At 44.7% G+C, this 25,942-nt stretch overlaps 1 protein-coding gene across 2 annotated transcripts in view; it reads left to right on the forward strand.

Moving 5' to 3' along the window:
• Nucleotides 1-25,942, forward strand: part of MAN2C1 (mannosidase alpha class 2C member 1) — a 389,693-nt gene that overhangs the window by 137,365 nt on the left and 226,386 nt on the right. For both annotated transcript variants that reach the window (XM_078685096.1, XM_078685097.1), the window contains exon 3: nucleotides 12,976-13,099. In XM_078685096.1, coding sequence (XP_078541222.1) covers nucleotides 12,976-13,099 — 124 coding nt within the window. The remainder of the gene's footprint in view (nucleotides 1-12,975; nucleotides 13,100-25,942) is intronic.

Raw genomic sequence — 25,942 nt, forward strand, 5'->3', positions numbered from 1 at the left:
TTCACGTGGGGGGTGGGGGAGGGTTATCCAGTGATAAAGGGGGTTAGCGCCGAGGTTCTAGGATGGACATTAGGGGTCAGAAGAAGTCCGTTCTGGAAAGAGCGGTGGTCAGCATGCCGCGGGGCTTTCTGAGCTTAGCTGGAATCGGGCGTGGCGATGAGTTTATGTAGGAGACAGGTAGCCCTTGGAGAGAGAAGCCAGGTGATTGTATAAAAACCGGTATTGTCTGAAGCTATCGGTATTGCTGCTCAAGGGGTATGAGGTGAGCTAGTCTCTGGGGAGGCCGGCGTCTACAAGAAGTGCGTAGTCTGCTGCTATTTAGGTTAAGGCGCTGTTGATTAGGGCCTCTAAGTTCCCTTAACTGTGCGAAAATTGAAACCTTAAGGTTAAGGCAATAGTAGGACCGGTTTCCCTTCCCAATTAGCTGTTCAGAGTGATCTTAGCTCGCCAGGGTTAAAGACTAGAAATCAGCAGAGCAAGAAGACTACGAGTCCATAACGGGCAGCTCAAGTATTTAGGACGAGTCAGGAGTAGGCTTAAAAACGGGGAGAACAAGTCCGATTACTCTGCTTGAAAGATGTCCCGGGTGGCGGCCATGTTACGGTCAGGCAACCCTTAGAGAGAGAAAGTGAACAGGCATTTGCGTGGAGGCGCCCCTGGTAATGATGCTAGGGTTCACTGGCTGTGGCGGCGGTCTGGAGGTGCGGGGCCCTTATTTTCCAATTTGGGCTCACCTGGAACTTTGTAGATGATGGACTTGTGGGCGGTCGGCCATCTTGGGTGCAGGCAGCCCTGCCGGTGAAGAGCGTCGGGACCGGTGTGAGGTCCGCTACCCGGAGCGGGGCCTTCCGCCTCTCGACGATGCCATTCTGCGGAGATTGGATGAGGAGGAGGCGTCCCTTTGATGCCCTTGCCAACGGGCACATCCGCGCGTCGCTCCCGCTGACCCGGGATCACAGATCTGGCGGAGCCGCCATTGGATGGCTCTCTGCTACCTGAGACCCGGTACGGGAGTGGGGGGGGCACTCACTGCTTGTGAGGGCGTTCCACCTGGAGGGGGTGCGGGGAGCAGAGCTCCGGCGCAGGAACCAGGTGAGTGTAGCGGTCTCGAGCGAGCAGGGGTACTTCTGGTCGGTCCTTCAAGACGGTCAAGCTGCCCCTTCCGACGATTTTTCAAGATCCCGGGGGCAGCCGGCTTCAGTGAGAAGGGGGGGTTGCAGTGGGGTCGCTCCGGTCGGGGATTTACACAGAAAGTGATCCCTTGATCCGGAGCTCGTCCCATTCACTCCCTCCTTGCGGCCATCTTGCCTTCTTGCCTATATACAGAGCCAGCTTCCTAGTGACGTCAACTATGGCTTCTTTGTATTATTGTACAATCTCATCTCTAGACATGGACAATAATGGTGCTCTTTCTTGTCCTTTTAATAATTGTATTGTTGTAAAATTGTTATGGTTTTAACTAACTAAACAATACATTATTTGATTATTAACATCTATCCTGTATGCAGGTGTGCAGAGTGTAATGGGCCATTTATTAACTTTGTTGATAGTAGGGAAGAGACCGCGACTCACTAGAGAAAAAGCCTCGAATGAGTCAAGATGTCCCACCCTCAACAATGGTAATAATGGCAAATTCCACTCTCTGCATCTGCGTATATAGTGTATGCCATGGCAGTTTTTCTATTTGTATTGATTTTTAAAAAAGTCAAATATGAGCAGTAAGGTAACATTACTTTGTAGAGTTCGATTATGGGAGTGGTCTGCTGATGTAAAGTAATTGTATCATACAATGTGTGAAGCCATAGTATGTTTTTTGCATGTAAATTTTGGTGAACTATGGCTATTATCTGTAATGTTATTTTTGCACTGTAGTAGTACAGTTGCTCCAAATAAAATATTTCATTGAGCTATGTTTATTCTCACTGCCATGGCATACACACACACATTATCTATCCAATAGACAGCTCATCGCTCCTACTCTCTCTCAACAACTCACAGATCTACTCAGACTCACACACCCACTCCCAGATCCACTCAAAGACTCACGCACCTACTCTCCGACCCACTCAGACGCTCATGCACCCACCTAGACACCCACTCACAGACCCACTTAGATACACACACCCACTCACACACACAGTCATACATCGATTGAGACACGTGCACTCACTCATACACTAACTCTTAAAGGTTACAATTATGAAATAAAATTAAAAAACGTAGCTATTCACTGAAAAAAACAAATGTTACAGGGACATTATAGTTGGGAAATATAATGTAAAAACCCTATAAATTCACTGAAGAAAACAAAGGTTACAGGGATGTTATACTTAGGCTCAGATTTCACTTGTGCAAAACCAGTGAAATTCAGCAGTTATAGTTACCGAAGCTAACTATAACTTATGGCCCTGCAATGCTGCTCTTGTGACCTCACATATTACATCACTCATGCCATGGTCAGTGAGATCACTCATGACAACACTGATAGCATCTCAGATAACATTACTGATGACATCATCAGTGAGTGTAGGTTTTTTGTAAACATTTCTGAGACTTAAAGATATATACTAAGCTACAGCATAAGTTAAATTAATATTCTTTCTTTACTACTACTGAGTGATACTATATCTAACATTTGTCTTTCGAGTGTCTGTGTCTGTCCGTATCTGTGTGTGAGTGGCTGTCTGAATAGCCTTGTGAGTGGCTGTATGGGTAAATAGGTGGATGTGTGAGTAGCTGTTTTAGTGAGTATGTGGGTGTGTGACTGGCCGTATGGGTGGGTGAGTACCTGTGTAAGGGGCTCTATAGGTGTGTGAATGGGTGTGTGAGTGGGTTTGTGAGTGAGTGGTTGTTTGAGTGAGTGTATGGGTAAGTGAGTGGGTGTATGAGAGGCGGTATTGTACAGACCGTGTCTGTGAGTGGCTGTGGGGTGAGTGAGTGGTTGTACGGATGTGTAAATGCATATGCAAGTTGTTGTTTGGGTGAGCGAATCAGTGTGAGAGTGGCTGTATGGATGAGTGAGTGGCTAAGTGAGTAGCTGTATGGGTGAGTGGTTGACAGAGTGGGTATGTGAGTGGCTGTCTAGATGAGTAAGTGGGTGTGTGAGTGGCTCTGTGGATGAGTGAGTGGGTGTGTGAGTGGTTGTGTTGGTGTGTGAGTGGGTATATGGCAGGCAGTATGGGGGTGTAAGTGAGTGGGTGTGGTTCTGTGGATGTCTTCAGTGATGTCATTTTTAGATGTCATCAGTGATGTCATTGACCATGTCATGAGTAATGTAATATGTGTGGTCATACGCAGTGCATTGAGGGGTATAAGTTATAGTTAGCTCATGTAACTATAACTGCTGAATTTCTATGGTTTTAAACGCATAAAATCGGAGAGTAGACACTGTTACTAGAGAAAGTCTCCTGAAGGTGAGCAACAAAAGAGGAGGTGAAAAAGATAAGGTTAACAATTTTAGAATGATCACCACCTTCTCACAAGATGCCACCAAACTGAGAAACATATTTAACAGACACTGGAAACTTCTACAAATGGATCCAGTAATCGGAATAGACATTCCGAAAAGACCCCTTATAACCTACCGCAAGGCAAGATCCCTCAGAGATAATGTAACAAACAGCTATGTACAGAAAAAAACAAAGGCTTTTGAGAATGTCCTTAAGGGGTTCCATCCCTGCAAAAAGTGTAAGGCCTGTGCTGGCAGCAAGAAAGTTTCCACGTTCCAGGTACCAGGATTGAGGCAGCCCAGAACGATAAACAAATTTCTGACCTGCACTACTCCATACACAGTATACTGCTTACAGTGCCCGTGCGGATTAAAATATGTAGGGAGTACCATTCATCCTGCGAAAATCAGGGTTTTAGAGCATGCGAGAGCCATCAATAATGGGGACCTTACATATCCAGTGGCTCGCCACTTTAAAGAGAGGCACAATGGGGACAGGAATCTTCTGACGTATTTTTGTTTAGACCATGTACCACAGAACCCTAGGGGGGGGGATAGATTGACGACTCTCAGAAGGTTAGAGTCCAGATATATCATTGATCTGAGTACCAAGACACCTGCAGGTCTGAATTCTCATGAGGAATTGGCAGTACATTTAGGGGATAATTAATTTAAAAAGACTGATTCAATTTGTATATGAACTGTAACATAATTTATAGATGAACTGTATTCTGTGACTGGTTTGCTAATTTGGGAATGTGGAGTTTTATGAGGGTTGTTTATACTCATGGATATTGTTGTGTATGGAAAGATGGTAGCCCATCCAGGGCTTTATGAAAGCAACGTATTTAACATACTTAATATATTTGATATGTTGATGAATGTTGGCGGATCACTAACTCATTTAGGAGTTTGATGGAAATTAGCCACTGTGGGGGTGAGATATTATACCACTCCAAGATGGCGCCCACATTCTGACATTGTTGTCCTTTTACTGTATCCATGAATGTTGATTTTTTGAACATAAAAAACGGCCGTTTCGGCGGCGCCATGTTAACACCAACGAAGGCGAATGCCGAAACGCGTCTGAACGCCGTGAGCTTAATAAAAACTGAAGCTCGCTACCATGAGTGCTGGTCTTTTGTAGTAAGTTGCTACGAAGTACTCGGAGCAGTTATATATATATATATATATATATATATATATATATATATATATATATATATATATATATCTATCCTACTGGCGGTCGCCAGTAGGTAGTTATAGTTAGGACCTAGTTTCCATAGGAAATCGTCAACATTCTATTTGGATTAACTTTGGCCCTGGTGGATGAATCTTTGCGAATGTCTCAAAGAAGATGGCTCGGTCCGCTGCGCTCCTTCCCTGAAAATTTGGGGGGGATTGGTGAAGTGGGGGCTGAGATAAAAGGGGGGTCCCAAAACGTGTTTTCTCCATGTTATTTTCCATAGGACGTTTAGACACGGCTACAGGTCGAACGGCTGAATGGATTTATAAGAAATTTGGCAAAACTGTAGAGTCCGGCTCGCAGATTACACTTTTGGTGGAATGGTGTAAATCCGTTCAGTAGTTGTTGAGAAAATTAAAGTCAAAGTCAATTATATATCTATAAGCACGCACGGGTGCGCACACTAAAGCGGCTGCGGGCGGAATTTTTTTTGCTGCGTGACGTCTGTTAACGTTCGATTCGAAGGAAATCAGGAAGTGTTGACCGCCATTTTGTCACTGCGAGTAAATATATTGTCATTTCAAAGCGTTGGAACATGGAAAGGGGAGAAGGTAGAGATTGTTTTGCTGCGTAGGTTTTCTCAGGGTGTGCAGTAAGGACCTTAAACGCGAAAATATAGATATATTTTGTTTTCGAAAAAAGTTGCGGGGTGCGCGCGAGTAAATATATTCTCGTTTCAAAGCGTTAGAACATGGAAAGGGGAGAAGGTAGAGATTGTTTTGCTGCGTAGGTTCTCTCAGGGTGTGCAGTAAGGCCCTTAAAGGCGAAAATATATATATATTTTTGTTTTTAAAAAGTTGCGGGGTGCGCGCGAGTAAATATATTCTCGTTTCAAAGCGTTGGAACATGGAAAGGGGTGAAGGTAGAGATTGTTTTGCTGCGTAGGTTCTTTCAGGGTGTGCAGTAAGGCCCTTAAACGCGAAAATATATATATATATATATATTTTTTAAATAAGGTTGCGGGGTGCGCGCACTCGGACGCGCACACCTATTTACAAGAGTGTGAAAATGGAGATAAAACAGAAGTTTGAGTGGTTTGATATAAGGTGGCTCTGAAAAGAGCCCTTGTGTTAATTGAGTTGTTTCTGCATTTATAAGTAAGTACTGTCTGAGATGTGTAATATTGTAAGATTTTAAATAATCATCACAATGATCGATTTACTTACTTACTTAAGTAAGTACCGATGCAGAGTCTGATGTTGCAGAGAATTTTGTGTTGGTTGTGAGTATATGCAATTGCGGGTTTTTCCTTGTCCTTCTGTTTATGTTTATGTATGGTGAAGGGAAAGTGTGTGTGGTATGTGTAGTTTTACTCTGTTGGTTACCCCGTGGTGATTGTGCCCCTATTCTTGGTTTGGTTTGTAGAATGGGGTATATGTTGTGTCTCTAGTTCCGGTTTCCTTATACAGATGTTGGTTTTTCCTGACTTTGCTGTTGTTTTGGGTTGTGGGTAACTTACTTGATTACCCCATAGGCAATGTGCCTTTTCTTGGTTGTGGGTGACAACATAAGTATGTCACCCCATTAATTTTTCTAGGTTTTGTCGAGAGTCCAGGTGTTTTGTGCTCTCATTTGGGTTGTGGGTACTGTGTTATCTTATTGTGTGTGTGTCTGTCTGTGTCTGCCTTCAGTCCGGGCTGAGGAATTTTGCTGTGGAGGCACACACAGATAGTCGCATCAAAGTAGTTGGAACGTTTTCAAAAAACTATTTATATAATTCAAATGCTTTTTTGAAGCGCTAGTGAATGTTTTCTTTCAGAATTGTTTCCATAGAGCAGAGGGTATGTTGTATTTCACTACTTAGTGCCTTTGCATGTGCACTCTGTTCTCTGGTGGCTGGCGGAGAAGTGTTTGTTATTGTGGAGATTAAAGCGTGATAAGGAGTGAAATACGACATAGCGTCTGGTCTGTAGAAGCGTGGGAGCAGTGATTAACACTGAGTGGAGCGGAACTGCGGCGGTGCTTGAGAAGAGTAATAAATTATTTTTTTACAGAGGTACAACTGTCTGCATGGTGCGCGACCTACTAAGAAAGGGTTCACGGGCTGTTATAGGGCTGTGGGTTCTAGTATGAGTAAATCAGGTCGACAAAAGAAAATATTAAGTTAGTACAGCTGAAGTTACGTGGAACACATGAATACTGTTTCAATATACAATCATTTTAGTTGAGATTATGGATTAAAAGAGAGAACGTGTATATTTGAAATGTTTATTCAGAAATGCACTGTTTTCAAGGCAAGTTTCTAATCTAATACGAGTAGAGATATTGCAAAAAACAAAGTAATCGGTATAGTCAGTAGTACATAGAATACAAACGGTATAGTTGATGAAAAATGAATATGGTTTTGCAATATTAATTATACACTCTTATGAGGAAGTATATTATATTTTAATAAATGGAAGAATGTCTCTGGCCTTTCAGTTTAGGAACGATACATGAAAATGCTAGTGGTTAGACATTATGTCTTTATCAATCAGCTCTCTGTATGCGAAGCACTATCACGTTTCTGTTATGCTATTGTGTAAGGGAAAAAAAACGCGCCAAAACGGACAAAATGGCGAGAGGTGCATGTATGTAATGAAAATATTTCAGTTTATGGAAAATTAAATGATCAGAGGTGTCTGAGGCGGAATTAAGCAGTTCAACTGCGAAATGGCGTTTACAGTTATAAAAAATTCATTCTATATTTACACATTAATTAGGGCACATGTAGCATATATTAGCGAGTTTTGGTTCGAGTACGTTTGAAATAACATAAGATAAGATATACAATAGAATTGTTGATATTAGACTTTAATAAAAAATAAAGTTCAAAATCGAGTAGCTGAAGAAAAAAAATTTAGTCCACATAAAAGATCAAAATTTAACCAGTAGGAAATGATAATGTCCACTGTTAGTAAAGACAATAGGTCTGTTCATGTTAAGAAAGTATGCAAGAAAACGTGAAAAATATAGGGAGGCAAAACGAAATGTGGACGTCAATGGCTTGCATAACAGTCAACTCAGGATTGTATAGGCGAAGTAGGCAGCAATTGCTTCTAACAGGAAGTCACTGTTATGATCCGAAAACATGTCAGCCATCCAATTGAAAAGAGGAAAGCAGCATTCATGATCTGTTATTATCGGAGCCTCTAGTACCATCAGAGGACAGCTCGGTGGGTTTTCAATGTAGCTGTCTGTCAGGAAATCTTCGGCCGCTGCGAATATATCCCAATGACCCAGAACTCCTTGTATCGCTGCAAAGGCCATAATCCCTCCGTTGCAACAAAGTTGTTCATGATCAATTAACGGATTCATGAGATGATTGTAATTCACTTCAGGAGGTACCAAGTTGCAGAGACATAAGTCCAGGGCCCACATGAAATCACAGCTCAGGCAATGAAATACAGGCTGCACACAGGTGAAATAGGAATATCGAAATGATAATCGATATGAAGTATTCAGAGTCGAGAGTGCTAAGATGCCGTAGTAGTCAAGCATCTTCTGGCGAAATAGTTCTAAGTGTTCCGGCTTGTTTGCGAAGACAGGAGGGACATCCATTTTGAAATAAACGAGATGGGAACACAAACGTCGCAGCACTGGCAGTTCAACAGGAAGTCCACAGAAATAGGTCCTAGAGCATGGAGTGAATAGTAGCAGAATGACTTGATATAATTTTTGGCAGTCCGGTCAATAAACCATTGGTTAGTAGTTATAAAAAAAATAGCGTGTCTTGAAGTGTAGGATGTGTTTAAAATTAAGGGAGTCACCTCAGTAAATTGTAAAGGAAGGCCACTCTTTTATAAGGAATGGTGTTGTCTGTGAATATTAGCTAAGTGAAAGATATGTTCGCGAACAGATGCTACGCTAGCTTGTTTTTGTGACAATAAGGCTGTTGTTCATGTCTTGTTATTCAAGGCCGAAATTCGCTGCCAGATGAAAACATCAAGGTTCACATGCGTGGGGTAGATAAACTACATTCTTAAAGGGAAGCAAATGCAGAGTGATTTTTACCGCGTAAGCTTTGTCGTTTAAAAAGTCATAGTGATTTTCATTATATGTAAAAAATAATATCACTGATGAAGAATGAAAAAAAATCGTTATAATAATAGGCACTGGTGTATTTTTGGAAAGATATGCAACATTACAGGGATTCCACTTAAATAAGTCATGTAATTGAAAGTGCCTGCATGTGGACGACTAAATACATGTTTAGGCGTTTAATATGCAGCTTTGAAAAAAAACGTGTGTATGGTTTAAAAATGAAATGTAAAGGTTTAAAGCAGCAGTTTGCAAAGCGGTCGTGGAGGTTTAACCTTTATAATATGCTCCTGGAGCTGTTTTTGGTACAATGAGTTAGTTCTGAAAAGAACTTTTTTTTTTTTTTTTAAACAACCGTTATGTTGGTTTTTTTTTTTAAACTTGCAACAACATTTTCAAGTGTGACACAGGATCAAAATGAAATGAAGAAATTTATCTTTTCTCGGGGCATTTATGACTCTCAATTTTTAGTTTAGTAAGAATGAGGCTCTGCTCTCCGTACAGAAGAATTTCTCCACACTCGTTGCATTTCATGTGCACCTTTGCAAGATATGGTCTCAAGTCCATCACAGCACTCGATGGAGATACAGGTCGTCCACCAGAAGATGTGCTGGCCACCTCTGATGGTAATAGGGTGGCCAGGGCTCTTGTCGATGCCTTTGCAAATTCCACAGGGTGCACTTGTTTGACATGCCGCATCATGGTATGTATGGAAAAGGAATATTTTTTTCTTGGATTTCCTCTTGAGAGAACCGAATTGCATATCGTGCAGGTAACTTTTGGCGCATTTACTTTCTTTTGTTCTTCAGGATAAGTGAAAAATTGCCAAATAAAAGATTCCTTTTTTCTTTTTAAAGGTAGTCGCTCATTTCCTTCAGATTCGGAAGATGAATGCGGGGCGGCAGCCATTTCAGCAAAGTCTTCCGAAGGGTGTTGAACGTTGTTCTCTTTTGAGAGTACAAAAGATAGTGAGGGAAGTGGGTGGAGTCCTCCGTGTAAATTGCAGAATAGAAACTACTAAGAACCAATTGGAAGTGTTGTTTTCAAGTCACATGACTTCACATGCGCGTCTCAGGACGTGTACGCGGTGATAGTATCTAGTCACGTACGCCATTTGGAAGTAGCGGTCTAATTCAGCGAAGTTTCAAAACGTGAAAAGGAGTAAATCGAAACATATCCGGATTTAATATATCTTCTGAGTAGTATAAGTTCTATGATGGGTCTATGAAGAAATTTAATAAGTTGCAATCGCGAAGTTTTCCCGAAATATATAGGCGGGTGCGCGCACCCGGTCGCGCAAGATCGAAAGCCAAAAAAGGGGAGATAAACGCCCTTTATAATATGCTCCTGGAGCTGTTTTTGGTACAATGAGTTAGTTCTGAAAAGAACTTTTTTTTTTTTTTTTTTTAAACAACTGTTATGTTGTTTTTTATTTTTTAAACTTGCAACAACATTTTCAAGTGTGACACCGGATCAAAATGAAATGAAGAAATTTATCTTTTCTCGGGGCATTTATGACTCTCAATTTTTAGTTTAGTAAGAATGAGGCTCTGCTCTCCGTACAGAAGAATTTCTCCACACTCGTTGCATTTCATGTGCACCTTTGCAAGATATGGTCTCAAGTCCATCACAGCACTCGATGGAGATACAGGTCGTCCACCAGAAGATGTGCTGGCCACCTCTGATGGTAATAGCGTGGCCAGGGCTCTTGTCGATGCCTTTGCAAATTCCACAGGGTGCACTTGTTTGACATGCCGCATCATGGTATGTATGGAAAAGGAATATTTTTTTCTTGGATTTCCTCTTGAGAGAACCGAATTGCATATCGTGCAGGTAACTTTTGGCGCATTTACTTTCTTTAGTTCTTCAGGATAAGTGAAAAATTCCCAAATAAAAGATTCCTTTTTTCTTTTTAAAGGTAGTCGCTTATTTCCTTCAGATTCGGAAGATGAATGCGGGGCGGCAGCCATTTCAGCAAAGTCTTCCGAAGGGTGTTGAACGTTGTTCTCTTTTGAGAGTACAAAAGATAGTGAGGGAAGTGGGTGGAGTCCTCCGTGTAAATTGCAGAATAGAAACTACTAAGAACCAATTGGAAGTGTTGTTTTCAAGTCACATGACTTCACATGCGCGTCTCAGGACGTGTACGCGGTGATAGTATCTAGTCACGTACGTCATTTGGAAGTAGCGGTCTAATTCAGCGAAGTTTCAAACCGTGAAAAGAAGTAAATTCAAACATATTCGGATTTAATATATCTTTTGAGCTCGATTCAAGCATACAATTGTTAAAGTATAAAACCTTTTATATTTTTTTTTAAAAATACCAAGGTGTGTACATTCGGTCACACACGAAAGTTTAAAAAGACATTCGGCTCCATTTAATGAAAATTTTCATAATAATAAAAAAGAAGCCTAGGTTTAGTGTCTTTGACGTAGTATAAGTTCTTTGATGGGTCTATGAAGAAATTCAATAAGTTCAGATTGCAAAGTTTTCACGAAATATGTAGGTGGGTGCGCGCACACGGTCGCGCACGAAAGCCTGGAAATGCGCTATCCATTTTATTGAGAACTGTTGCCGAGAGTGCGCACACCGGGTCGTGCACGAAAGTTTAAAAATGCTATTTTTATTTACAGACAAATTTTAATGCGTTGAAAAAAAGGCAAGGTACAGACTTTCTAATTCTGTATCGCTTTACAAGGAGTCTCTATGCAACTTGAACAGTGAAGAAAACGGCTTGTTTCCGAAAAAAATATTGCCAGAACTTTATTGACAAAAGTATAGGTTGTATACACGAGATATTTCTGAATTAGCATTTTAAAAACCAATGAAATTCACTGAAAAAACCATAGGTTTGACACCAGTTATAGTTAGCTGGAAATTTTACTGATATAAAACCAATGAAATTCCACGTTATAGTTAGTTGGACTCACTATAACTTGCGCGTGTAATGCACTGCTGATGACGTCACATATCACATCACTCATGACATCACTGATGACACCATCCTTGTGACACAGTGACAGACCTCCTTTAACTGTAATCTAACCCTTGAAACGCATATTCAATAATAGAAACTAAAGTTTTCAAAAAAATGGAGATACCCATACCAGTTACAACAACCAATTCAATAATTCCACCATCTATATACACATGCACTAATTCACCAACAGTTCTATATAGTCACTCATACATATATTCACTAATCATATGTAGTGATACACCTACACATCCTGTTACACACCGACAGTCATCCAAAAGTTATTCACACACATACTCACACATGCAAATAAACTATTGAACATCCATTTATTTGCATAAACAGCTATACACACACTACCACTTTACTTCTAAGGAAACTTACACATACTTACTCTCTTAAAAAATCACTTATAGAAACACATAGTAATTTAAACAGGAACTCTTACAATACCTCACTCTCACATATACTCACTTATATACATCAATATTCACATATACTACATTAAAACATATGTAGTTACTGATAAAGACACTAATAAGACAGTCATTCACTCACTAACACAGACATATGCACACGAATCCACCCATACAGTCCTGCACATATGCTGTCTTCAAAACACATACAAACAGAGACTCAGTCATTCTTGCATCTATGTACTAAGTAATACTCCCACCAAAGCATGGAAACACTCATACTGATACTAAGAAAAACATCTAATCACCTATATACATACACATGTACCTACTCATCAACCCATGCAGCCACTTATACACAAAGTGAAACGCTAATACATGTATTTAAATATTTAAGCATTACTCACTAATATATGTATTCACTAAGATATTCAATAATATATACATATATAACATATTTATTTTTCAGAAAGATACACATTCACTGGATGGTGTCATCAGTGATGTCATGAGTGATGTAATATGTGACGTCATCAGCAGTGCATTACACGCGCAAGTTATAGTGAGTCCAACTAACTATAACGTGGAATTTCATTGGTTTTATATCAGTAAAATTTCCAGCTAACTATAACTGGTGTCAAACCTATGGTTTTTTCAGTGAATTTCATAGGTTTTGTAAATGCTACTTCCTAACTATAACGTGTGTAAAACCTATGGTTTTTTCAGTGCATATATATATATATATATATAATCTTATGCATTTAATTCCTTCCAGTGGCTCATAAAAAAACCCTCAGTTAAGTTTCAAGCATTGATTTTTGCCTGTGAGCACCTTAACATTTCTCCTTTTCGGACTTTGTATTTTAGGTGGTGGACTTGCTGGTTTAAGGTGGAACTAACTATTCCCAAAGACTGGACAGAGAAGGAAATACATTTCTTGTGGGAAAGTGATGGCGAGGGATTGGTGTGGCGGGATGGGCTGCCTGTCCAGGTAATTCCAGTGAAGAACAGGATGTGCTTAACCTAAAATTCTTGTTAATACAATCATGATGTTTCATAGGATGTACATTTTCCATATGTAAATTCTATTAAGTTTGATATAGTATGTTCTGCTGTAATTTTGATGTTTCTTAGCTTTGTAAGCAGCAGGTGTGAAAAAAAGAGCTAATTTAATAGTACAACGTGATCATTTGGTGTGGTGAAGCATGAGTTGTCTAAAATGATGCACAAACAAGTACTTTACTTCTGGTGATTAGGCATAGATGGTGAGTCAGCAATGTTGCAAGTTATTGTGTAGCACTATATCACCTAAACCTTACAGGTATTATATTTTAGATATGAAATACATAGCTTCTGCTCTCTTGATGCATAAACATATGCCAAAACATGGTGGTGATTTAAAACTATGTAACAGCAAGAAGGTGATGGATGGAATGGTTGAGTTCATCTAAGCCTCTGGCAATCACTAAGGGCTGCATCCCAATCCATCATTTTTCACCCACCATGCCATCTTAGTTCAGACCCAGCCATATGCAAGACTATCTTGACCCAGATCAAATGGGAGCAGTCCAGCCCAAACTGGTAGGCCAGGTCCTCTCTGAGCTGGAACACAAGCAACCCAGGACCAGTTTCACCCTTATTTTGGCTGATCAGTGAGGTGTAACTTCGTTCCAGTGTCACAGTAATCATGTGACTTACCTCTGGGTAAACCAGCTGAACGTAAGGTGTCAGCTGCAACAACCACAAGGTGATGTATATGATACTTAAATTATTCTGAGCCACTGGCAATTGCTCGGGCTGCATCCCAATCTATTGTTTTTCACTCATCATGACACCTCTGTTTAGACCCAGCTGCAAATCAGTTTTGATCGTGCTCTAATGGGAGCAGTCCAGCCCAAAAGTATACGTTTGTATACATTACCTGAGCTAACTATAGTATACACCCCCGCAATGTACTTTCTTATGACCTCTCATATTACATCACTCATGACATGGTCAGTGACATCACTGTTGACAAAACTGATGACTCCTCAAATGACATCACTGATGACATCATCAACAGAACCACCTAAGCACCCACTAACACCTCATACAACCTCTTATACACCCACTCAACCACTCGCATACCTGTTCACAGACCCATACAACCACTTACACAACCACTCACTCAGCCATAGAGCCACTCACACAGCCACTTTCCCATGCAGCTACTAACACAGCCACTCACTCACTCATACAGTCAGTCACACACCTATTCACTCACCCATACAAGCACTCACAAACCCACTCCCTTACTTATACAGCCATTCATACAGACACTGTGCAATGCAGCCACTCATTCTCTTACCCATACACATACTCAAACAGCCACTCATAAACCCACTTACACACCCACTTATTCATCCATAGAGTCAGTCAGTCACCCACACAACCACTCACACACCCACTCACCCACCCATGGAGCCACTCCCACAGCTACTCAGTCTTTGATACAGCCACTCAATCACCCCCTCGCATACAGCCACTCACACCGTCACTCACCCCCCCTAACAGCTACTCACAGATCCGCTCCATCACTAATATAGCCCCTCACACACCCATAAAGCTACCCACTTCTTCACTGTAAAAGCACTTGCTCACCCACTCATCAGCCCAAGCAGCTACTCAGACACAGATTCAGACAGTCACACAGCCACTCAGATAACATATGTTAGAAATAGTATCACTCATTAGTAGTAGGAGAAAGTTTAACACTCATAAACATTTAGAAAACACAATCACTGGATGATGTCAACAGTAGAGTTATCTGTGATGCCACTGACCATCTCATGAGTGATGTAATATGTGAGGTCATAAGCAGTGCATTGCGGGGGCGTAAGTTATAGTTAACTAAGGTAACTTTAATGGTTGAATTTCACTGGTTCTGAGCCTAACTATAACTTGCTGTAACCTAATTTCCAGTGAATTTCTGAGATTTATACATTTTATTTCCTAACTGTAATTGGCAACATTTGAGAGTGAGTGTGAGTGAGTTAATGAGTGTCTCAATGCGTGTGTGAGTGGGTGTGCGAGTGCCTGTGTGGGTCTAGGAGTGGCTGTATAAGTGTCTCACTGGGTCTGTGAGTGGGTGCATGAGTGTCTGAGTGGGTGCATGAGTGAGTGTCTGAGTGGGTTTTTGAGTGCCTTCATATATGTGTGTGTGTGTGTGTCAGTCTCAGTTAGTGCATGAGTGGGTCTATGAGTGTGTGCATGAGTGTCTGAGTAAGTCTCAGTGGGTCTGCGAGTTGGTGCGAGTGTGTCTGAATGGGTTTGCGAGTACCTCCATGAGTGTGTTAGTCAATCTGCAAGTGAGTGCACGAGTCTCTGAGTGGGTCTGAGTGAGTCAGCTATAGAACCTTTAAATATTTGGCACATTATTTCTTCCAAATGTAGTCTCCAGCGATTACCTGTTCTATAAAAGGCATACAAGCTTTCCTGGATGCTGCTCTCCCCCTCATATTAGCAGCATGGTAATAATTCATGTTGTGGTGAGGGCCCATTCCCCTTCACTTGTTGGTGCATACATCATGTACTCGGGAGCCGTTCTTTTTCTCCCTCTCTCTCCCCATATGATGTGTATTGAATGTCCCCGAAAATCACTGTTGGTTGTTGTAGGGGAATAGTTTAAGCCAAGTATAAGAATATAGGGAGGGTTGTTATTTTAACAGCATTTTTCCCCCTAGTCAGGAAAGACCTACATTATGCCACTTCTGCAATTCTGATCTAAGTGAGCGCTGGAGGTCTGCATAATAAACACAGGACATTTCACCCACTGAGTAGAATATCTTGACCTCTAGGTATGAGATCTATTTTCAGCTCAGAATAAAGGGAATTACGAATGTTATATTGGCTACCTAATCATTTGGAACTAATACATTCAAAAGTTTGGATTTATGTAGATCGATTTTAATGCCTGATACCTGGCCAAATCTGTCCAGCTCATCTACGAGGGGTGAGAGAGAGCACACTGGTTCAGGAAGGCTGAACAGTAGGGGATCTCTGTGTATAGTCATAATCTAGTGAATAGTCCCGCTCATGTGCGGGGACCCCGGAGCAATCAAAAATAATCTCTTAAGCTGTCTTTATGTGCAGTCCTACATAGACAATTAAGAGAGAATTTAAAGACAAATCCTGTGCGTAGTTCGCGAAGTAGGGCTACGCGAACTTCACGTAGCACTACGCGAGCTGCGTAGTAGCATGTTCGCACTGTGCAAGATGCATTTTCAATGATTGCACAGTGCGAACAAGCATGCGGCACTGTGCAATCATTGAAAACTGCATCTTGCACAGTGCGAACTGTAGTTTTCTGCCGCTCGAGTAGATTTTTACTCGAGCGGCAGCTTTCTCAACGCGAACTGGTAGTTTCTCATCGCGAGCGGTCGCGAGCATGCACGACCACTCGCAATGAGAAACATGACCTCTCCGCGTTGAGAGTCTCGCCGGGATGTCATTTTGCTTGCTCGCGGTCGCGAACATGACGTTGAGGACCGCGAACAAGCAAAAAATGACCGCTACGCTACGCTACGCGTGTTCGCACTGTGCTACATGCAGCGTGCGTAGTGCGAAGTTGCGCAAACTTCGCAAACTACGCGAGCGTAGCGTAGTGCTTCGCCCAGGGTTACAAATAATGCAGCCTATACTTATCAGGCTACACTGTCCAGTACTTCAACTAGATATTCCACCAAAATTAAATTCAGCATATCCTGCCACGTTTCTCTCATAGAAAAACTTCCCCTTTTTACCAAGAAAGCCTCTGGAAGATAGAGAGGAAGGGGTGGACAGACAAGCCCCATAGGCTGCCATTATGTGGCTCAAAAAGGGATACTGTGCCTTTAAGGAAACTTTCTAGAACTCTCAGTATCCCAGAATGCACAGCAGGTCCCCTCCACTTTCAGTTCTTTTTTCCGGCACCTGCTAGCAGGACCCTGGGGCATTGAGCTCTCCCTTTTTAGGGTTTATTTAAAATTTTTTGCACTTTTAAAGTGTTAGAGTGTGTTCACTCGACGTGTTTTTGAGCCTTCTTTAATTACTGGTGTTTTTCTGGTAATTCTGAGCCCTCCTTAATCAAATATGCCTGCCTTATTTGATAAATGCCCTGAGTGCTCTAGGAAGAAGGCCAAGTCCGATCCACACGAGGTGTGTATCCTGTGTCTCCCTTCTGCACATGTTCCTGAGGAGTGTGAGATCTACCAGACTTTCACCTCCAGGACCCTGAAGGACGGACAGAAGATTAGGTTCCAAGGACTGGAGCAAAGAAAACATCAAGGTGGGTCTGGGCATGCTGGATCTGCTAAATCTGCCCGTGCTGAGGCCTCCGGGGGGCTCCCCAGTGAGAAGAAGGCCAGAAAACGCCACCGGTCTCAGTCGACGTCGATGGCCTCGGCGTCGAGAGGAATGACCACGGTCTGTTCCCCGTCTATCTGGGTCGAAGCGGCATCGACGTTCAACGTCGCGGGGACTGACGTCGAGACCTCCGTCGAGGTCGACGTCGGTTACAGATTCATTGTCGTCGTCGAGTCATCGACGTCGAGAGAAGTCACGACAGCTCCGGCGCTTGCCGTCGAGGCGACACCGCCGTTTGCCGTCGACGTCGACTGGGCGTTCAACTCCGAAGAGGAGATTGTCGACGTCGAGAAGATCATCGACGTCGAGACGAAGAGCGTCGAGGTCACGACGATCTTCGACGTCGAGAAGGAGAAGTCCGACGTTGAGAAATAGATCATCGACGTCGAGACGCCGTTCGCAAGCGTCGAGAAGGCGTTCGTCGACACCGAAGAGGTGCTCGGCGCCTAAGAGGAAGGCTTCATCCTCCAGGAGACGTTCTGACGCCAGAAGCTCCTCCAGATCATCGGGGGCACGGCGGCGACGTCGTTCACTGACAGGGGGCACGGCCTCTCGGTCTCCCCAGTCGGGTCAGGCTAGGAAGAAGAGGAGAGAGAAGTCTCCGGGCTCTGTGTACTCTGTGGTATACTCTCCCCCTAAACCGAGGTCGCCTTCACCACCGCCTCCGTTGCCTAAGGATCCGCCCCCTCGGATTCCAACGCCATCTCCGCCACCACCTCCTCCTCATCATCCTCCTCCTCCGCCGCCTCATGGGCTGCCACCGAATCCACCTCTGCGACCTCATGGGCGGCCGCCTGCTCCACCGAGGTAGACCTCGTTGCCGCGCTTTCCGACTCCGCCTGCAGGGCCTCTTCTTCCGAGGCTTCCGGTCAGGCCGTCACAACTTTCGTCGCTGAGACCTGCGGAACGACCAAAGCCGAGGAGTTCTAGATCCCACTCCGGACGGAGAGGGAGATCCAGGAGTCGCCGTCGTTCGTCTACTAGATCTAGACGGCGCCACAGCAGGGGCAGGTCTAGATCTCGTACGGATTCGTCCAGCGCCAGGGGCTACTCTCTGTGGAAAATGACAATGTATATGTACATAAGCGGCGTTCATTTGTGTTCACCCTCGCCACTGTTGAAGGTAAAGCGAAAGTCACGAAACAGTGGCCCCGCCATCTTGTCCCCTTTTAGGCCCCATCACGAACATAGATAGTAGCCATTTTTGTGTCATGACCTCTCTGCCCACTGCCAATAGCCTGCGTCTCTCTCTCTCTCTCTCCCCCCACTCCCCAGCCTCGCGAGTATTCCCCCGCGCCCTGACAGCCCCCGGTCTCTCCTGCGCAGGCCATAAACGCACCTCTAAACACGACCCTGCCTCCGTGCTGAGCCCCTGCCCCCTCGCTCTTTCATCCCACCCATAGAACAGACCCTTTCGGTAACCTCTTCCTCCCTGCCCGATTGCCCGGCCTGATCCCAGGCCATCACCTAGCCCAACAGATGCAGTTTATTGCTTCCTACAGTAGGACCTCGCCTCACATCAGAGGAGCGGTGATTAATAAAGGCCTTCACACCCCTAGATCTGACCGACACCCCTGCATTCCTCCCAGGAACACCCTTCCTCTCTTCTGATGACCCCCCCCCCCGGCTACACCTGGCCTCTCGACCCAGTCCCAAGTCATAAAACTAGGTCTTGTGGATGTACCCCCCCCCCCCCCCCGCCCCGCACAGCAAAACGTGATCTTATCGCCTGCCCAACCTTAGATCAGACCACCCCCTCCTGCCCTCGTGTCCTGTTGGAATGTCCGGCTGCAGATTGCAATCACATGTTACATTTGGGAGGGGAAAACAACATCAGAGCGACCGGTATGGGAATAGGCCTGGAGCTGGGATCCCAAACATGCCCTTTTTGTACTTCAAAGTGTCTTTATTGCAATAAGGAATGTTTGTGCATCATAAACCTGTGTATAAAAGACGGAGCCGTAGAGAAACTTGTGAGAGCACCTCGAGAAGATACCCTGTTGTCTGATTTGACGTGTTCTGTTCCGTCGGAAATAAACTCCTGTTTCCTGCCTTCCAGTCTCCAGCGCCTGCCTCTTTATTTGGTAATCATGAGATGCGTGAGAAGCGGCTAACGCCGGGCAAATATGGGAAAAGGGGTAATCGACCTGACCTGCCTGAACCCTTTTGATTAATAATTGGCGTCCCAAACGTGGGGCCCATCAGCGACACGTGGATCCAGTGAGAGAGGTCCCAACGACAGAGTAAACGACTGCAACGATCGGGAAGAGCTCCTGCCCGATAGACCCTTGTCTGGCAGCCGATCATCCGAACTTCACTGGTTCCGAGCAGACCTCTCTCGAGTGATCTACGGTCCTGACTGGGAACCATCAGGAGTGCCACAGCAATTACGGAGAATAGAGGACGATCGGGCGCTGGAAACGGAAGACGAGAAACTGTCCATGCGGTCCGGGTAAGGTCGTGTAACACGACGAATTGCGAATTGATTGTTTGATTGTCATTGGAAAATACTAGTATTACGCATTTGATTGTTGTGTTCTGAGAGATTCTCTGTCTGCAAACGGGGAAGGATAGGAGTATTCTCCCTTTGCAGATAGTGAATGGTGGGTAGCGCAGGCTTTTGCCCCCGTTGTAACCCGTCGCGCCTACTTCCCTCTCCCTTTGATTGATTGTTATCCAAGCATTTATTGTTTTGGAATTGGTTCTCTTTGGATCATTCTCTATTTGCAAACAAGCACGGAGTCGCCATACTCTGTTTAGTCTTTGCAGATAGTGAAGGGTAGGTAACGCAGGCTTTTGCCCCCGTTGTAATCCGTCGTGCCTATTTTTATCCCCCACTGATTGATTGTTTGACCGGACATTAATCGTCCGGAATTGGTTCTCTGAAAGGATCTTCTCTGCCTACAAACAGGGAGGAACAGGAAGATCTCTCTCTTTGCAGATAGTGAAGGGTAGGTAGCGCAGGCTTTTGCCCCCGTTGTAACCCGTCGCGCCTTTTTTTTTTCCTCATTTGATTGATTGATTGTTTGTCCGAACACTGATTGTTTGGAATTGGTTCTCTCTTTGGGTATTCCCTATTTGCGAATACTGTAGAATAGAAATATTCTATCTAGTCTCCGCAAAGTAGTGAAGGATAGGTAGTGCAGACTTTTGTCCTCGTTGTAACCCGTCATGCCTATCTTCTCCCCATTATTCAGTAGTTGGTTCAGCCCGGACCATTTATTAGAGGTAGACCATCTGGCTCCACCGGAGGACACCTCTAATAAAAAGGACATATATAAAGAAAAATGCGGATTAGCCGCTGTATCGTGCTAGCAAATTAAAGAACATAAAAATCGTTAGGAAAAGCAAAAGGAATCGAGCAAAATCAGTAGGCCACTGATGAGATCTCTTTTCGACCTCGCTGAAATGGAAACATTAGGAACAACCCCTCAGGAAATATGAAACTAGTGAGAAGAGCCGAACTCGACGCTATGACTGCAAGACAGCTCGGCTCCACCGCCCACCCCGCCCAAATAACGACAAACCCTAGGCAAATATTAGAAATATACAACACTCCAGCAAGGGAACATGTTAAAACGTTTTATTTTACAACTATATATTAAACAACTATTTACATGGCAAACGGCTGCAACATCAAACCCACAATGCAATTCGCCGCCTGCTTGACGCCGTTCCTGTCCCTCCTTGAGAAAAGTAGCAATATTGGGCTACTTTGGGCTACTTTTTAGTAGGTCTTTGGGCGTTAGAAAGTCTACAAAAGCCATCAGCTGGCGAGGTAGCGTCGGTGGCGGCCTGGGGTGGAGGGCCATTGCGCGAACAGCCCAGAGACGACACCACGCGCCGAGGCCTGCCCCCAGGATGTATCAGCGTTCCGCTCGACGAGCCCCGCGGTTGGCTGACCGGGGGACCCGCTCCTGTGGCCGTGGCAAAGAGCGGCTGGCCGCCATCGACCGGAGAAGTCGTGGGGTGAATGGCCCGGCCCGGAATGTACTGGTCCTCCCATTCCCTTCTTCTCCCGGCGCCTTGCAGGCCACGGGGGGGGATGGGATGTCTTGCATATGCCTCCGACCCCCCCCCCCCCCCCCCCCTCTTTCATCGCCTGGTCCAGCCATAACGAATATCAGCGAGACGGGGTGGGGTGCACTGGGAGGGAGAGGCGGCGCAGACGAGCCTCTCCCACCTCCCCAGGTGGAGGCTCCTCAGCTGCACCCCCAACGCTCCACGCACCCGGCAAAGGGTTCGTCCACTCTTGCGGTGCAGCGACGCTCCACTCGCCCAGCAGGGTCTCGTCCACTGCGGCGGTGCAGCACGCCTCGCCCGGCAGGCTGGAATCCGTCTGCTTTTTCGACCCAGTGACTGCCGGTAGCTGCAGAACTCCTAAAAATGGCGGTCGACTCTGCAGGAATGAGCCTGGCGTGCAAGGATGGCCTGGTCGCTGGCCAGCTAGAAAACGAGTCCCCCGTCCAGAAGCGTTCTCCTCAGCTTTGAAGATTCTACGAGAACTGCAGGGGCCCCAGGCCCCCGATGGGGAACGACTGCCATGATTGCCCGCAGAACGACCAAGACGTAGCCACGAGACGTTGGCGCCCTCATGCTGGCGCCAGCCTCAGTTTTGAATGACCAAAAATACTGCAGACTACCGATTTGATCAGTTCCGGTGGAACATCAGTATGACCCGGTAGGAAAGATTGTTGCCCCCTCCCTTTTCTTTGATTGATGGTTCATGTCACCGGTCCCTTCTGTTGCCCCTTAACGAAACTTCTGGACTGCCGAAAGAGGTTCTGGTCCGACCACGAGTTGGTGGAGACATTTTGACTATACTTGGACCCACCTGACCCCACCCAAAATGGCGCCGGTACAAACGAAACCCGCAACTCCCTGTTGTGTTCCGGATGCTCAGATTTTGATATCATGAGATGTGTATGCAGTTTTTTTTGAAGCACATGGCGGGAGGGGATGAGTATTGATTGAACATTCGGACAATGATTTGATATTCAGTTCTGACGCGTCATTGATTACAGTATTATTGAAAGTTCGAATTTTCAACACTTATGGTACTTGCCCACAATGAATTTTCGATATGATTTTATTGCACTTATCGTACCTTGATGAAATAAAACGACCACCGACTCAGTTACGTTTTCCTCAAATAAATATGCCCTCAGGTACAGTTCCAGTCTGCTCCGTGGCCGGCCCACGTGGTTGTAGGCCTGCATTTGTACGTCAGCTTTTTTTAAATAAAAGTTTTGTGAAAAGCAAATATAGTCGTAGCTCTTGGATTGGTAAGTGCGAATACATGACCATTGTTTCCGATATACGTAAAATACAGGCAAAATAAAGCAATTCGATCACTTAAAGGTTAAAAAGCAAAGTACCCAGAAATATTGCAAATATGAATGGTCCAAGTTCGTTGCGTGTGTTGTGTTTTTATTATTTTATTTTACTTTTGTGCAACATAAAGCAATCGACAAAGGTCCCGATGTTCTGTTTTTCTTTATATGCCACATATCTCAGGGAAATTGTTTCAGATGCCCATAAGCCAGACCCGGTACCACTGTAGACCACCCCTCCTCCTCGAAGGAAGAACACGAGTTCACCCCCACTTTGCACTGACTGCCCTTTTGTTTCGACCCCCCCCCACACAAGATCCCCAATACCACACGTGGGCGATCTATGCAATAAACAGTCCATCAATGATTATGCCTCCCGCACCACCAGTCCCTCTGGGCTTAAAACGCCGAGATGGAAGGGACTGCACCCCGCGGAGATAGGTCGAATACGTGGTAAGTAAAAGCCTTTTGGGTTTATGCGCGCGGATGTGTTTTAAACGCTGCCCCCACCCCTTCTTCTTCCCCTTCTTTCTGCAGGTCGCATCGGAACATCGACTAAAGTGTGGAGAAGACCTAAGCAACGCGAATTTGGGTGATATGAATGCACGCGTGTATGACCGGATGTGTGTAACTCGACTGGATATACGTTGCACGCGTTGACCTGATAAGAGAGATGTTTTTGTACGACTTGAGTGATGATTGAACGGCCGATGGAATGGGGAAAAAGGGGGTCTGAACATAGTACCTATACACGACGAACAAACGTAGATATAACACTCCCTTACTTAGAAACGACCATCTCTCTCTCTCTCTCTGAACCCAGCGACTGGAGGGGTGGCCTGAAACAGAAACTTGGCGGGTTATTGCAGTATGACAAAAATATGACTCCAACCAGCCCCCGAATAATGCAACCAAGAATGACGTGCACCTACGAGTAGATTCTTACGACATGAAACTCGAAGCTGCCCATTGTTCCCCCCAACTGACACCCTCCGTTGCCTCAGCCTGGATACCCATTCGCTAAAAACGATTCAAAGATCCCACCGTAAGTACTAGCCCGACCAGGTTAGTTCCCGAACAATTGACGAAAGTGTAAGTATTTGCAACAGAGACCAACAGCAAAAGACAGCCAGGCGAATTAAATAGGAAACCAAGGATGCGCAGCATGCAGGAGGAAATATCTTTGGCCAAGTACTGTTCTATGTTTTGTCTTGAGTTCTGTATGTAATACATGTACCCCCCCGCCTGAATTCATGTGTACGTAGTATATGGATTTACGTTGTCCCTCAGTCTGTGTTTCTATATAACATGACCCCTACTGTTTTGTGTTGTGTGCGCACTAAAATGGCCTATTATTGTACACGTTTCTCTCTCTTTCTTTCTCTCCATGTCGTACGTGTACCGAATAGTTCATTTGAAATGCGGACGACTCTCTCTCCGAGGGTCCCCCTGTTCCCTCTTCCTTTGTGTGGTAACGTTGTGCCCCCGCCGGCACGAGCCTAATTGGTTTTTCGAACACAAAGGTGTTCGACAAATTGCCAGAAACTAAAACAATTGTGATTTGCCATATTACTTACCTCTCCTTTCTGTAAAAATGATAGAACTTGAATTGGCTATGAAGGAAAGGACCGGTAAGACGACTGATGTCCCCTAATCTGGCCCTTTTTATAGGAGGATTATACGTCAGTGGCCTTCTGTTCTCAGCTCGTTAGAAATACAATCTCCTATGCCCAGATTGCCCCACCCCTCTGCACCCAAGTATGGATGTCCAAAACGTCCCCGTTCCTCCCGCTTGACCCCAGCTCCGTAAACTCGAAGTATGACTGATGACCCTGATTAACTGTTGCTCCCCGAGAAAAGAGTGTTTAGCCTCTACCTCTCTCTCATGATGATAGAAGACTGCCAGGGCTTGGGGTAGAAAAACGAGTCTCTACCGAAGGATCCGATTTCGAGTTTGATGAAGTACACAGTCAATAAGAGTCGGATCTCTCCCTGTACGTCATGAATGAACGCCAAATAGGCTTAGCACATACCCAGTAGACATGCCTGTATACATGCTCCACAGTGATAACTTCTGACCGTGACCGATGAACGAACCCCCAACTACTTAGATTTGGGACGGAATTGAAATGTATAAATATCTCTCTTGTCAGTTCTCTAAAACCTGTTTTGTACCCATTCAAGGATACACAGTCACCGGAAGAGAGGGGCCGGACGTGACGCACAGTCTGGCCACAGATCATGAGGCCCGTGTGACCTCGACCTAAGATGGAGCCGCAGAGCAACGGGACGCGGGACGATGCACCACTCTCAAACGCAGAAAATTAAGGAATGGAGGGCCGCCTTGAAGCCCTCTACTTGTTGACCAACGCGTGCCAGAAGTCCCCGCCCCTTTGAGCCCGATTGATGGACCTGCCTGCGCATCACCCTTTGCTCCCTTGGTTTGTCTCAAAGATCTGGTCCCACTCCGCCCTCTCTTCCCTCGATTATCCTACAAAACCCCCCTCTTTCCCTTTCACGTGGATTTTGACTCAGAGAAAAAGAACAGCATTTAGGTAGAATAGGGTTTGCCACGGAAGGAGAAAGAAATGCGGGTGCCCAGCATGAGGCGCCCTTAAAAAGATTAGTTAGGAAACAGGACTGTGGTCTAACAGCAGAAGACAGATCGCACCCTGCGACGTGTAAAGAAGGATCCGAGCTGGACCTATAGCTCCACCGCCGGTGCTCAACAGCGCCAACGGAAGAAAACGAACTACCAGAGCTTACCAGTGATGGCTCGCTACTAAAAAGACACTGTGGCGAAGACCCCCCCTTTTTTTCGGAACTTTCTACACCCCTTGACTAATTGCTTGTATTGGACTAAATTCCTCCCTCAACCACTTTTTGCCTGTAAAATGTTTCATCAGTCACTTTCTAAATACGACAAATGTAAATTTATATGTATTCCACCTCGTATGTCGCATCAACTGCACACGGTTATATGCAAGTCCACCAGTATTGACAAACGCTATTTCATTGACAACACATGACTATATGTACACCCAGTTAGTTATGATAAACACGGAAATGACCTAACTTATGTTAAAAAGCGGCGACCGTGGAAAATGACAATGTATATG

Source organism: Lissotriton helveticus, chromosome 3_2 (assembly GCF_964261635.1).
Source record: "Lissotriton helveticus chromosome 3_2, aLisHel1.1, whole genome shotgun sequence".
In the NCBI taxonomy this organism is placed as follows: domain Eukaryota; kingdom Metazoa; phylum Chordata; class Amphibia; order Caudata; family Salamandridae; genus Lissotriton; species Lissotriton helveticus.